This window comes from Ambystoma mexicanum, chromosome 8, assembly GCF_040938575.1.
Source record: "Ambystoma mexicanum isolate Mex_15411 chromosome 8, UKY_AmexF1_1, whole genome shotgun sequence".
Lineage (NCBI taxonomy): Eukaryota > Metazoa > Chordata > Amphibia > Caudata > Ambystomatidae > Ambystoma > Ambystoma mexicanum.
The window spans coordinates 993,243,650-993,259,105 of record NC_090929.1 but is presented as its reverse complement, the minus strand read 5'-3'; the positions used below and the strand labels follow the sequence as shown (position 1 = coordinate 993,259,105).

Sequence of the window (15,456 nt, the reverse complement as noted above, 5' to 3'; positions counted from 1 at the left end):
GTTCTGATATGAGACAATAATTCATCCACTGAAACTAGCTGTAAAAAAGACCTTTGTTATTTAGAACTGCTTGTCGGTCCCAAAGAACTCTTTTTTTATACTGTTTCCCTTCCTTACAGGTCTTGTACATTTCTTTGTTTCTGTTAAAATCTTTAAAGATTGCTGACAATTGTATCTATTTTGTTTACAAGGGCACTTCAAATCCTGAAGCCTACATCTCAATTCTTCCGGACTCCAGTGTTGTATTCCATTGGCCACGGAACGATTATGACCAATTACTGTGTGTTCGATTGATGGATATTCCAAACTGCATTTGGTCAGGTGGCTTTGAAGTCAATAAAAATAACTCCTTTCATATTAACATGCGGTATGTAAGAGAACAACTATTTAATGAAAATAATGTTTTTGGGGAAAAGTTTTCTTTCTTTTTTTTATTTGGGTGTTTTATACAGCGCATGCATGCCAATATGCCAGTTTCCTCTCTGACGATGCTTTTCCAGTACCATTTTTCATTGCATTGCTTATAGTTCTACATTTATGATAAGAAAACCAAACTGCAAATTTCAAAATGCAGAGAAACAAAAGGGACTGGACAGGAACCTCGTAAATGGAATGGTCATGTTGGCATGCATATGCCATAGCTACTTCTGAGCACTTTGAGACACTGCATCACATTGCAAAGCAAGGAAAAGGCATGTATTTCAGAAATTATACTGTTTGAGCTAGCATGCATTTGAGCTGAATCTAAGTATGTTCATAACCTCGCCTAAAAGTTTACATAAACGGATCTATTCTAACTGCTGCTCTGAAATTCTGCCAGATAGTGAGTTCATAGCCGGTACTTTGCTTATAATTGAATTCAAATATGTGTATTAATTTGTACTCGTGACAAAGAGAAGCAGAATGCTTTTCTACTGAGGCACTAGTCTCTGGTATAGTTTTCCCTTCTCTTTTGTCTTCTACATGCTAAGTCCCTTCTCTGGCCTTTGTTGGACATGCTGAGTTTGTAAAATGTGGTTGCAGTATCCTCTATTTGGGCCTAATGGGTTATCACAAACTGTTATCTGATGATGCAATGATTGGAAAGAAGTGGTGTGATATGTTGTAATCGTTATACTCCGGCTGAATTCCAAAATTCACTCCACCTGGTGGTTCAGTCATTCGAATTTGTGGCAAACTGCTCCTTCCTGATGTGACAATGGCAAATTATTCTAATTAAAATACTGTACGATGAGGTAGTCCCTTAGAAGGACATAAACAGTCCACTATTAACCTATCCTGTGTTGTACAAATAACAGGCAACGTCATGTAGCTTGGTCGGTTCAGACTGTGCAAAGGAGATTATAATTATTTTCTCTCACACTTCAGGTTGCTGTGTTGAATATGTCTAGTTGGGAACATACAGTTGTCTTGCACTATCCTACAGGTTCTTCATATAGGCCTATTCTACACTTAGGACAGGAGTAAACAGCTGTTCATTACTTGTTAGACTTAATCCGATCTTGCTGTATAGCAGAGTACTATAAGGACAAATTATAGCTGTGCATTCCACTAATCTGGTTCTGGTAAGGAGCACAAGAAGAGCATTTTGGTTGCGCTCGGAATGCCACTTATACCTAGGGCACTTTGAATCGGGATCCTGTTCTGTAGTTAAGACACCTATCCTTTCACCCTGCCATCCACTGAATATAAGGACTGTCACCTAGAGTGAAATGCATACTTCAATTTGTCAGGTGGGAGCGGCGACAAGCGGCCTGTTCATCAATATCTTTATGAAATGGATTGCATTATCAATTTAGGAAAGGGAAAATGCAACCCAGAATGGTGGAATAAGGACCATTATCAAGAAAACAAGAACATCTGCTTCTGTGTCTTACATGACAGAATGAATTGCTTCAATACAAAATTCATGATGTAGCGTTACCAGTGTGAAGGCATCTATACTAAAGCAGCACCCTTATGATAGTATACCAGATGAAAGCAAATTGAAGGATGTTATGGATCCGCTATTATCTGAAGATTGATGGCAAGTGTTGCTTCAATGTATGCCTATTTTGACTCGCAATATTATTGCCTAATACATTTTTTATTAATTGCTTGAATATCAAAGTTTTTCATTTGGATTGGCATGTCCCTCACAGATTATATTCTGAAAAGCACTCATTATCGCAGAAGTAATTTCTTTCTCGACTCAGAATGTAAACAGAAATGTTTTTTGAAAAGGTAATCGGAGCAAAGGGTTGGAACTGCAGAACCTCAACGAGCTGTTGCAGGATAAGATAATCATGCTTTGCTTGATGGTTCAAACAAACCACAATTTCACCGGCTTCTGCAAATGTAATGAGGACAGAGAATATGTTGGAGGTAAATGTTACATGTGCTGAAGGGTAATCAATTTTGATTTTAGAGTTGATTGTGTTTGGTGAATTTACAGTCAATGAAATATGTCCTAATCGTAATAGCATAGTTTTTATAAGTTGTAGATAACCCCCTAATCACAATGCCAGCCGTGAGGTTTGTGACCAATATCTTATCATTGAGCGTTTCTTTTTTTAACAATCTTTATATTAAAGTTTTCTTTATTAAAGATCTGCTCTCCAACCTTGACTCTAACATTCCCTCTGGCCTCATCCTCCTCGATCTCTCTTCTGCCTTCGACACGGTTATTATTTATTTATTGTTATCTATCTGTTTCTCCTCTGCTTTGCACTTTCCACTTCTCCCCCTTCCATGCACTTTTCCCCTCCCCTCCCCCTCTCTCATGCACTTGCGCGTTCTCAATGTCACTGGGCCTAGTAAGATCGCTGTTCTCCCCTGTTCCCCTCCCTTGCCTTGTCGCGCTCTGAAACACTTGTGTACGAGCGCGATAGAAATAAAATATCATAGCATATCATAAGGGACAAAAAGCCAGAAAGGAATTGTTACAAAACATCACAAAGTTGTTCCTTTTTAACTCTCCCCTCCTCCCCCGGCCTCCCCCGCTCACCTTGGTGAGTGGATGGGCAGCTACTCTGATAAGTGTCTTCTACCCGCTAAATTACTTAACAAATGTCCAAGAGCTTTAGTCTATGCAGGCACCATGACTTCCTGCAATCGTTCTTTAGGAAAGCCAGCACACCTTCCCATTCATGTGAAAAGTGCATGCTTTTATTGTGAAGCACATAAGTCACCCTTTCTAGGGCTACCAACTCCCACACCTTGCAGATCCATTCTTGGAATGTGGGCACCTCCCACCTTTTCCATCTTTGTGCATTTAACATTGCTGCTAGGGTCAGAGCTACCAGTGCTCTACGCCCTGCTCTGGATCCAGGTGTTTTCCCCATCCCCACCACTATTTCCCCCAGGTCCATTCTCCCCCCAACTCTGAACACCGTGACCAGAGCTTCTCGAATCTACTTACAGAAGGTTGCAGCCTCTGGCACCCCCACCATATGTGAGACCAGGTTCCCATCTCTCCACAGCCCCTCCAGCAGACCTGAGATGTTAGGGGAAACATTTTATGGTGCTTGACCAAGGTGTAGTGCCATCTAAAGAGTAGTTTATACCACATATCTTGTAATTGAATAGATCTAGTTATTTTTGGGATATCCCTCCACAGTTACTCCCAATGCTCCCGTGGAATTTCCTTCACGAGTGACCTCTCCCACCGGGCCATGTAGGCCAACACATCTGTGGGCTTGCGTAAATTAGGATCCCATACAGACCAGAGATGATGCCCCTGGCCCGTTGCGCATTGTCAGTTACTTTTCAAATGCTGTGAGTGGTCTGGCGGCCACTAATTTGAGTTCCCTGTCTGATACCCAATGCCTCAGTTGGAAATAGCACATTCTCTCCCCCTCCCCTAGAGAGAGCTCTGCCTTACAGGCCACAAACAGCTTCATCCTTTCACCATCAAAGACCTCTCTAAACTTCCGACATCACTCACCCCCAGTTCCCAATCTCGGAAAACTCCCTGTTCTATCCCCAGTTCAAAGTGAGGATTCCTGAACTCCATTGTAACCGGCAAGGGGAAGGAAGTGATGCTTTATCATTTGACCACTTTGTCCCAAATATCCCCCACCTGTTTGGTAAATTGGCTTAAGTACATGTAGGAGGGTTTGGCAAACAGAAGTGGTGACAGTGGGCATCCCTGCTTGGTTCCCCTTCAGAGGTCAATGGGGCTCGACAGTGAAACGTTGATCAGGAGCCTGGCTGTTGGGTTTTTACAATTAGCATTCACGATTCGAATTAAATTGTGCCCCAACCCCATCTTGGACATGGTTCTGAAGAGGAAGGACCATTCGACGTGGTCAAATACCTTTTTGGCGTCCAATACGAGCAGGATGGCTGGCAGGATGGCCGGCGTCGCGCTCTTCTGCACTTTTTCTAGATGGCGGGCCACCCTTCTGATATAATCGAAGGTTTCACACCCGACTATAAAGCCTGTCTGATGCTGGTGAATCTGGAGGGTCATCCACTGCTCTAGTCTATTTGCCAATATTTTCATATATATCTTGGCGTTGATATTGATGCGATGGGCCTGTAGGACCCACAGACCATAAGGTCTTTGTTTGGTTTAGGTAATAGAATTACCTTGGCCGCCTCAATGGTTTGCATGATCCACCATTACCCCTAAAAGAGCAGTCAGGTGCAGGGTTAGTGTCTGGCTAAAAGTCTTGTAGAAGCCCTCTGTGTAACCGTCCAGGCCTGAGACCTTGTTCAAGGTTGATGACCTGATTACCTTTTGGACCTCCTCTTCTGAAATTTCCCTGTCCAGTTGTTAAGCCTTGAAGTTCCCTAAGCTCGGTAGGGTTTCTTTGACAAGATAGGCCCGTTTCCAGGTTGCGGTGCCTCTGAGGAGTAGAACCTTTTATAGTATTGGGTCAATTCTCCCTGAATATGGGTGACCTTCTTTCCCTGACTATTTGTTACTGTTCCCACTGTCCTAGCCCTTTGCTACTCCCTTGGTGCCCTAGCTAACGGTCTATCCGCTTTATTTGCCCCATGTAGAAGCGTTGTCTTGTGTCCAGGAGCGCCTTTTGGGATCCCTTTCTTTGGAGCAGGTGTAGCTGCCGTGTGGCCTCGCTAGATGCCATATGTGCAGCCTTTGCGGGTTTGTCCTGAACTTGTTGTCTAGTGGTCTGAACGTCCTTCTCCAGTTGTTCCTCCAAGGTCCTTATTTGCCTGCCCCTCAAAGCCTTTATCGCTATCAGCTTCCCTCTAAGAGTTGCTTTAAACTCATCCCACCTGACCACCTCAGTCGTTGCAACTGTGTCGTTCTACATGAAAAACACTTCTATTTTCTCTTTTACCACATGCCTAAGGGCCGGGTCCCTGAATAGTACACCTGGGGTCTCCAACTCCACAACGCTTGCCAAAGCCTGGGGAAGTTGAGATCCATAGCCACCGATGCATGATCAGCCAAGGACATGGGCCCCACCTCGACCCCCCAGCCCCCTACCCTGCCCAGTAGGGGGAGCGAAACCCATATGAAGTCGAAATGGGAAGATGTTTTGTGAACACAGGAAAAGTAAGCAAACCCGTTTTCCTTCCCTTTTGTTTCCCGCCACACATCCCTGAGCCCCATCTCTTGGAAAATCTGCTGCAACGCTTGCGATGCTGACCCCCTTGCATCCTGCCGTCACTTCTGTCTACCTCCCTTGACCACGCAAGGTTCAGGTCACCCATGATCACAATTTCCCCCCCCTTGCAAAGTCTGCAAGGACCCTAAGAAAGTCCCTCATGAAAGCCTCCTGCCCTGACTTCGGGGCATACACAGATGCCACGGTATAATTCTGCTCCTTAATAGATCCCCTCGCCAGAGCACACCTCCTAGCCTTGTCTGCTTTGCTTTCCTCTATTCTTACATCGTTCACCTCCCTAAAGGCAACAATTTTGGTAGCTGCCGAGGCTTGAAGGATCTGTGAGAAATTCCTAAGCCTCACTCTTCCTTGGTCTCGCTTTAACAGGGGTGTCTCCTTCAATGCCAGCATGTCCGGGTGGTGCCCCCTAACAGATAGCTCCAATTTTTCAGCATGGAGTCTGGCATGGATTCACATGCTCAGGAATATTCCCTGTCGACAGGCTTGGAATCCTCGGTAAAAGAAAAACGTTTCACTTTAGCTTTAAAACTATTTCTCCTCTAAACCAATCACCGTCCTCCGGGTCATACTGCTCCCATCCAATGACAGTCCTCTCCCTAAGCTCTACTCCTGGTGGCCATTTTCATATTTGGTAAGCACTTAAGAGGCTTGTTAGCCAGCCGATGGCCAGTGCATGATGCAGCCAAAGAGCCACCTGCAGATAGAAGCAATCGACAAGGCCTTTCTGTTATTCACAGGTTCAACGACGAACAGCTGAGAAGTCTTTTGCAAACTCTTTGTGCCTGCCATGTAAAACATCAAGGCACGAGCAATGTCCAGCATATTCAAGGCCCTGCGCCAGCGACGACGGATGATTCAGGAAGAAGACTGGCAACACCAAATGCTTGAGGTGGAACTCTAGCGGCACTTATGGCATAAAGGTTGGGGTGTGTATGCAGTACCTTCCTTGTAGCGTGGCAGGATAAGTATGTCTGCTTGCAGGACAGGGATTGGATTGCCCCAACACGCCTGGCCAAGGTGATCGCCACGAGCAACGCTGTTTTCCAAGAGATAAACTGCACGGGGTTTGATGCATTGGTTAAAAGGATGCCCCCATGAGTTTAGTCGATATCACGTTGAGCTCCCATGCTGGAGGCTTCACCGTTGGAAAAGTCCCAAAGAGGACCCTGACAAACTCCTGACGAGAGCACCACCAGCACCTCCTGAGGGCATTTGGTCGCCCCCCCCCCAAACCCTCTGGCATTCGCTCAGTCCTGTGCACCCAGTCAATGCCTATTTCGTCTTGGGGGGGGGGGGTGTTTCCCAGGAAGTCAGCAAAGATGGCCTACATTTGTGACTTAAGTAAGGCATTCCGGGAACACATGGCTCTACCCTATGAGAAAGGAGGCTTCACCGCTCCTAATCTGACCCTAAATTGGACTGCTGCAGGAGCCCAGTTCGCCACGTACTGGTATAAGCACCCTACCACTCCACCACACGTCAAATTGGAAAAACCTGCAACAGCTGAGGTCAATGTCATGACACTAGTCCTTTATCACAAGTATGAAACCGACGCGGTCGCTGACCCCATAGCATCCACTTTGAAGGTGTGGCAACATCGCCTCGATCTGGAATCCGATCCACGCCCCTATTATAAATGGCTCCCCATCTGGAAGCTCCCCGGGCTTGAACCCACGCACAGCAAACTTCTTTCTCAGTGCTGGCAAGAACTGGGGTATCAAGCTCTGACTGACCTCTTTCCTATTGGGAAGTTTATCACCCCACAGACGTGGCGCCCCGGTCATTCCGGCTCGGCGCTGAAGATGCTAAAGTACTATAGTCTGTAATAGGTGGCCATCATACCCAAATGAACCCCCAGATACACCCTCACTACAATACATAGCTAACTCTAGCAATAGCCGGGGGGTGGTTTCCGCACTCTATAAAACACTGCTTTCAAAGATTCTGGACCAACCCCTCAAAGCACGCGAAGCGTGGGCTGTTGAGCTTGGTCTCGAGATCTCAGACGCTATGTGGAGGAAAATGTGCTTACACACACGCAAAGTCTCACTTAACTTCAGATTTCGCTGTATACAATACAAGCTTCTGAACACAGTATATTATATGCCATTTAGACTGACTAGGTTCAACCGAAGTCGGGTACATAACTGCGAGAAAAGGAGCACAGTGAAGGTGGTGACCCTGTCTCTTGATTCTGTAGTCTGGCGGTGTGTGTGCCTATGTTTGGAGAGGTTGCTTACTCAAAAACCCAGTAGTGATTTATACCTACGTCTATAGGGATGCTAACTATCCTGATACACTCCTCTTGACATACAATGCAAGTTATGAAACCAAACAAAAATAACTAAACTATAATTTTTACTTTCAATTATCAAGCAAACATATATAAAAAAGACCTAAAAAAAGATTTTTTGACTGAGACATAGTAAGGATAAACAAGGAGCAGACAAAAAGTCTGATACAAAGCATTTAAAGTGTAGTGAGGTTAGTACATGCATTTGTGCCTTTTGTTACACTACTATTCAAACAGACAAAAGGGTAGAGCTCGCTTATTAACAGAGCGCTGCTCTATCAAGGAGAGAAGCCTATTAGGAACCTTAGGCTCGTATGATAGTCGACATATGTTTCGGCTAATGGCAACAGGAAGAATAAGACACTTTCACAATATGTCTGTTGTTGCAAGTGTAGCCGTCTTCAGGACAGAAAAAGGACTGTTCATTTCAAAGAGGTTTTGTTGTGTTGAGTACTTGGTTGACCGTACTTGTTTCGAATTTTAGCCCATTTAACATAAAAGTTCAGTAAAAATGAACTTCTCAGAGTTGTTTAGCATAAACTTACTTAACTTCACAGCTGCAGTTCTATAGTTTGTATACATCTGGTATGATTGATTCTAAGGTTTAGGTCGAAATGACCGAAAAAAAAGGTCGAAACGACCAAAAGTTCTAAAAATGCTACCACCAAAGGATCAAACACCAAAAGTTCGATCCTCTGGTGGTAGCATTAAAAAAAACCGGGGGCTGCGGGGGTGTCCCCCGCTTTGCCCCGCTCACTATACTTTATGGTATAGCGAGCGGGGACTGCGGGGGACACCCCCGCAGCCGTCCGTTTAAAACAAAAAACAAAAAAAAAAGAAAAGCACCCTGCAGCGCCAGTTCCCAATCACATAAGTAAAAGGGAACTGGCACTGCAGGAACCAGCGTGAAGGTAAGTGGGGCTTGTGTATGTTGAGGGGGGGGCGTGTGTGTGGGCTTTTGTTGGCAAATTATCGGGGCTGAAATGTCCAAAAACAAAGTGTTCGAACTTTTGGTAATTCGAACATTTCGTTTTCGGATATTTCAGCCTCGATAATTTCCCCTTCGGTCAAATCACTGGGATTCGATTCTAACGCACACAATCTCGGTTTATTCCAAAGGAAACAGACAGTGCTATGCCAGAAATGGAACAGCAGGGAGTGCACAAAGTAAAAAATCTGCTGTATTGCAATGCTCACTGTGAGGCGTTTGCCGCCTCCGTTGTTTTTATAATTTAAAGATGTGTCAGATATTCTTTATGAGGTGCTTGCAAGATGCGGATCGGGCACCGTACGACAGAGGAATCTGGTTTGCTTTTTTCTAGTTGCCAATGTCTCGGGGAACAGGAGTCCATGCAATCGTCACGGGTACATAACTACATAACTGCTCCACATGCGGCTCTGAGGGCGCGGACCACATGCACATTCTGGTCTTGCACTGCACTTGAGACATTCTGGGGTGACGTCTTCGGCGCTCTGTCCGATGTTGTGGGAACCGGTCTCAATCCCTACCCATTGTGTGTGCTGTATGGGTTATGGAGTGGGGATGGAGTCAAGAGAATGGCAAAGTTTTTGAATGTCAGTATCATGGTAGCTAAGGAATGCACACTTCAGTGCTGGAAGCGCCCCTCTGCCCCCACCTTTTCAAAGTGTTTCAAGGAACTTACCTGGACTTCAACCTGTGAAGAGGAATATGTTACCTCCCTCCCTGTACATTCCTGTCCCAAAAATATATGGTCCGCTTTCTGCAGCTACCTTAAACGGCAAACTGATGAAGAACTCGTGCCACCATCGTCACCCGAACCGCAAGAACAGTCCTAATTGTTGTGTTGTATGCTTGACCTGTAATTAGCACTCAATATTACATGTAACGTCCACTAATATGTATCCATAATGTGTCTGTGTAATTGCTTACTCTATGCTCGCTCTGTGTTACCGCCCCTGTACTTCTGCCAATAAAAAAAAAAGTAAGGCATTCCCAATATCTTTTGGCAGGTTCTTGACACTAATATTGGCCACTTCTAGATCTGTTCTCTAGATCCTCTTCTTGTAGCTCGAGGTTATGGGAGACCCTGCTTAGCTGTTTCAATAATTCACTGTTTTCCCTTGTTTCCTCTGACATATCATGCAGCCCATGCTCCACCAGGTCAACACGCTCCCCCAGTTGGCCCACCTCTCTCTCTTTTCACCTCCAAGACCGCAGCTGACAAATCCGTTCGCAAGAGTTGAAATTGCTCCTAAAATGATGCCATCAGTGTTTATTGAAACTCCCTGAAGCTCAGTTGCAGACATTGCCTTGACAGGCCCGCAGTCCTTGACGGACCCCCTTTTTCCTGCCGTGCTGACATTTCCCCTCTCGGGTTTGGGGCAGGTCGGCGGGATCCCTGCTCCAAAGATGCCGTAACGGGTCTTGCCCTGAGGCTTCCTCCACTCCAGGGCCGCTGCCAGGTGTTTTCGCTTGGCCCTTCGACGACGACGTATCCTGCTCAGAACCCCTTCTCAGCTAGGGGTGGGGCTCACAGGCCCAATCAGCTGGGGGGCGACCTGTGACCCCTGCTATCACTGCTGCCTCTGGGTTCAAGGGCACTTAAGACCACATCACCCTCTACTGCGGTCCGGCCTCTGTCTCGCTTATGTCACTCTTCTGTTCCCCCCTCATCCGTGGGGGGCGGATGCTGCGTAGGCCTGTGCTCTCTCTCCCTTCTCTGGGGTGTGTCCGCTGGTTGCTGGTGCCATAGCTCCTCTTTCGCCTCCCTGGAGCCCACCTTCCACAAATGTCACTGGGGCCTCAACTGCCCCGCACATGGGTGCCCCAAGCCCTCATCCTCAGGACTGCCTGAGGGTCTCTGTCCACCTGGGGGGCTCTTTCTCCCTCCCCCCAGGGGGTCCCTTTCCACCTGGCTGGCCACACACATTCACCAGGCCTCCTTAGACTGGATGCTGAATGGGGCCGATATCCCCGCTGTGTGCCAACTCTTCCCTGTCTGTCGTCTGCCTCTGAACTCTGTGGGAGGGCTCCCGAAAGGAGGGCCTCTCGAGCCCCACACCTATCCAAGCCTCTAGCAGCTGTTAAAGCACGATGGCCCAGACTGCTGGGATGTTCTGAGTCACTGCTGGTGCCTCACTCGCCTGCCTGCAGCAGCGCAGCCCGCACTGGCGTGTGCCTCAGGCACCAACCGTGTGCCGCAGGTTCCACCACCGCAGCTTACCGTAAGGGTCAACTCCTTCCCATTCCGGGTGGGTCTCAGCTCGTTCACAGGGAGGATATCTGCTTTACCCTGCAGGGGGACGCGAGGAGGAGCACCAACACGTCTACTCCCTACGCGTGGCCATCTTTTTGGGATTGTGCCATTTTATGATATTTTTTTTTTATTAATTTCAGTACATCAAAAGCGCAGCACGAAAGAAGACATCATATGGTAACACTGTACAACAAATGCAAGAGAAGTGTACATCCATTTAAAGCTGGTTGGCTCACTGTAGCATGCAACAATGTGGCTTCCAGTGAACATTCTGGTATTGGAGGGCACTTATTAATTAATTTTGTTATAAGACGCTTAATACTGGAGACCAGTCTCTAAGCGCAGGACCGGGGATTCAAAGCTGTTGTGAGTTTTCCCAGTTAAAGACAAAGAAAAGGCTCACTTACCGCCTAATTTGTTCTGTAGGATGGTGGTAGAAGAATAAGGAACCATCGTGTTGATACTTGTTCTGGGTTCCGGATTGAAACGGAATACAAGAAACAAGAAACCCAACGTTGCCAAAAAAGCCTTGTTGACAATATTAGTTGAGAAGTGGGGAAAACAGTTCCAGGAGGCCGAAAGACTGAAGCAACTGAGGCTTTAATGCTCTGAAAAAATGTAGAATCAACAACTACAGAAAAAAACGGAAGGAGGAAAAAATGAGTAAATGGAGAAAAAAAACAGGAAGCAGAGAATTAGAGAAAAAACAAGGGTAGAAAGGATTTCAAGAAACCAGAAGGCAGGAAAATCAGCTGGAGGTTTGTGATAAATGCTGCACGTCTCACGGAAGGGAGCCATCTTGGATGGAGGACTAGATGGCTGAGGCGGATTGCTCCTAAACATGATCGACCGGTTCGCTGAGCGAATTGCCAGCGTCGCCATGATGACCAGGATGGAGTTCTGACGGCTGTGTTGCTCGCCGTTGTCTTGCTTTCAAGGGAGATGTATCTGCCCTGTGCTATCCTCTCGGCTCACACCCTTATGGTGTGCATTAACTATCTAGTAGATAGTGTGATGAGTCCAATGGAGCCATCACAGATTCCCCTGCGGTGACCCCCCCCCCAATGTGGCCAGAGGCCGGCAACCGCTACCTGATCCTGACCCTGGGGGCGGTTTCATGACAGAAGATCACAGGGGAGAAGACAACTACCAGGGATATGGCATGACTTTATTGGATGAGTCCCCCACCCCCTTCCATGAGGAAGACCCTCTAATACCAGAGTTGTTAATTGTGTATTAAATCTAGTCAGGCTCCGACCTTTCACCCAAACACTCACAACTCACACATAACACCTTTTGTTCTTGATGTGCCTTTTTGTGAAAACCATCCAGGAGCTGAAAGCCGAAAGAAAGTTATGGACTTCAACTCCCATAACCGCTCAGGTACTGAGACAAGAAGGAGGACAAAGGAGTTTGTACAGAGTGACAGGAGCTCGAAGTGCAACCTGTGGACTAATTGTTTTTCTGAACCTGTAATGAGCTAAACATTTAAATGGCAATCGAGCTGAGGAGAGAGGAGATGGTGGTACAGCGAGTTGCGCAGGAGGAGACGTCATTCACGCCGGGGCTCCTGAATCCCAAAGCAAACTGACGGAGCCGGCAAAACAGAAGAGGCTGCTGGGAATGGAAGAGGGATGCTGCAAGCAAGCAATAAGGGCTGTTGAGACTCCAAGCTGAATGCAGAAGCTCCTGGATGTACGGTCACTCACTGAGGCAGAAGGCTTCATCCTGAGCCAAGGAGGATGGCCGGTGTGTGACCGCTAGGCAGGGGTCAAGTCCTAAAAAAAGAAGTGGGGGGACTCTAGCATAGCCAACCACAAGTGACATTGCAGGAAGTGACATTGGTTGCACTGCCTGCTTGTTACGGGGTCCTGCACAGATCTGGCTGGATACATTAGACTGCATTTCCTGTGTTGCATCCAAGCCGATAGAAAACATAAATTGGCACAGACTCTGTTCTGTTTCACGCAAACTCCCACTCCCCCCCCCCACCAAAAAGGCTTCATGCAGGAATTGCGACTATGGCATTTAATACAGTTCAGCAGACAAACTTACCCAAGATTGTGATTAACCTTTTACAATTATTTGTAGAAAGGATTTGGAGGGTAATCTCAGTGGCCCTTGTGGTTCACACACCTCTTGGCGCTGAAGCTTGCCCACATCTACAAACAATGTGCATGTTTAAATGAATGTCTGCCTTGCTTACTTGCACAATAAAGGATGCAAATTGTGGATTTAAAGTTTCTCCTTTAACAATAATACCCAGATGATATTATTATCAGCAAGGGTCTACAACTTGTGGCTCTCCAGATTCTTTAGACTACACCTCCCATGATCCTTCACCAGTGACCATACTGGCAAAGGCTGATGGGAGTTTTAGTACCAAGCATCGGGAGAGGAAAAGGTTGTATACTCAAATTCTTTGTGTAACTGCAAAGTCTTCAAAGCTATCTCCAGGCTGTCTAAGTGAACTTCGCCTTGACGTGTCTGTTCTTTTTTGAAATGTTTAACAAGCAGATTGGATATTTGGAGAAAAAAAATGTAACAATGAAATGTCAAATGAAATCCATGTATGTTCAATTATCTGTATGGTAGCCTCTTATTTTCGAAAAAATAAGATCATGGAATAACATGGTTTTTAACAGTTCGTGCCAGCCAGTGGCCAGTGCTGAAAAAAACCTCACTTTCATGCAAAACACACAACGCTCTACAGACTGAGTAGCTCAGAGCATTACAGATGGGTGCTAGAGGCATCGGTCACCATATCAGGCTGCAGCTGGACAGGCTACACATTTTATGGGTGGATGTGCTGTGAGCATTTTTTCTCATTGTTCAGCTCTCTTTCTTATTTTATGGTGCTTACATTTTAGAATTTTTGGGTGGGGCATTGGGTACCCAGTTCCTGTCACTAGTAGGCTGGCTGGTCTGTACTTTCATTTCACTCACTATGACTTCTGTGCACACAAGCTGCCTGGTCCTCACCACGTGCAATGAGAGGAGGGGGAAAGCAGACTAAAAACTGGAAATGCACAGTGCTTACAAAAGGCTGCAAAATTATGAAACTCGAGTTCAGCACACATCAAAATGTGTGCCTTAGTGTACGTAGTTGCTCAGTTTGAACACTGTAACTACTAGGTGAAGCTTTTGATTTTGGGTGCCGAGCAAGTCTTTTGTGTGCTATGGTATTTTTTACATAACAAAACAATTATATCTTACAGTGGATGGTGGAGTGGGGCTTTAACAAACTCTTTCATGTTTGGGCACCCAGGCCAGTGCTTTAGGTCGGAGGCTGGCTGCCTGTGCTTTCAGTTTTGCATGCAATCTGCCCCAAAATGAGCACGCACATAGAGACTCTACTACTGCTGATGATGTCAATGATCTGACAACATGCCAAACATTTCCAACTACAACATCAGCACATTTTCAGACACGATTCTTTCTTTCTTTTAGACTTTTTTTTTTTTATTCCGTTCACTTTTCACAGATGCTTATCGTCTGTGAAACGTGAACGGCATAAAAAATAAAGCAAAGTCTAAAAGAAAGAATTGAGTCTGAAAATATGCCACTCCCCTCAATCTGCTGCTGTAAGCCACGACCTTAAAGTAATTAAATACGTCTGAAGCTGTAGTGACTGACTCACTTTCACTTGCCACTTAACGGCAACTTGGCAAGGAAGGCCACATGCGCAGGTCCGCTCTGCTTCTTCTGGCTCGGCTCAGGCTCAGACTCAGCTAGGCCAACCACGCGCCCTGGCTAGGCTGGCTCGCAGGGCCTCTGCTGGAGAATCTGCATGACTGTCTACTTCGCTGCCTAAGGCTCTCAGGCCTGCGCCCACCTCATCAGTGATCACAAATTTAATTGGCTGAAACAAACAGCCAATGAAATAAACGTAAGCATTTCTCTGGTGCCTGTGACCCGGCCCGATTGATGTTAACACACTGTATGCCTATAAATGTTTCATTAGCATATCTAGTGTAGTGGTGAAGTGGCCAGCCTGCAAACCTGCCGACTGCAGTTCAAATCCAGTGGCCTGCATAAGTTCAAAATAGGCTGTCACAGCCAAATGTTTCTTCTTATTACACATGGCCTCTAAAATACCAAGGGGGACGGCGTCCACCCTCTGGAAAAAGTGGGTGGACCCCGTCCACCCGCGTGTGCCCTCGACTTGAGGCCTGCCGCTAGGCCACGCCAGGTATTGGGAAAGTGTCCACTCACATCTACCTGCAAAGCAGAGGAAGAAGCCCTAACGTGTGGCACGAGCAATGTTGGGAATGCTGGAGAAAAGCGATGAGTCCGCCTAGAGCATCTGGGTACCTGGGAGCATTCCGACAACCGCGCAAAG

At 46.4% G+C, this 15,456-nt stretch overlaps 1 protein-coding gene across 1 annotated transcript in view; it reads left to right on the top strand.

Moving 5' to 3' along the window:
- VPS13D (vacuolar protein sorting 13 homolog D) overlaps positions 1–15,456 on the top strand; it is a 3,263,180-nt gene that overhangs the window by 2,630,614 nt on the left and 617,110 nt on the right. Inside the window, exon 52 of the mRNA XM_069610908.1 lies at positions 192–367. Coding sequence (XP_069467009.1) covers positions 192–367 — 176 coding nt within the window. The remainder of the gene's footprint in view (positions 1–191; positions 368–15,456) is intronic.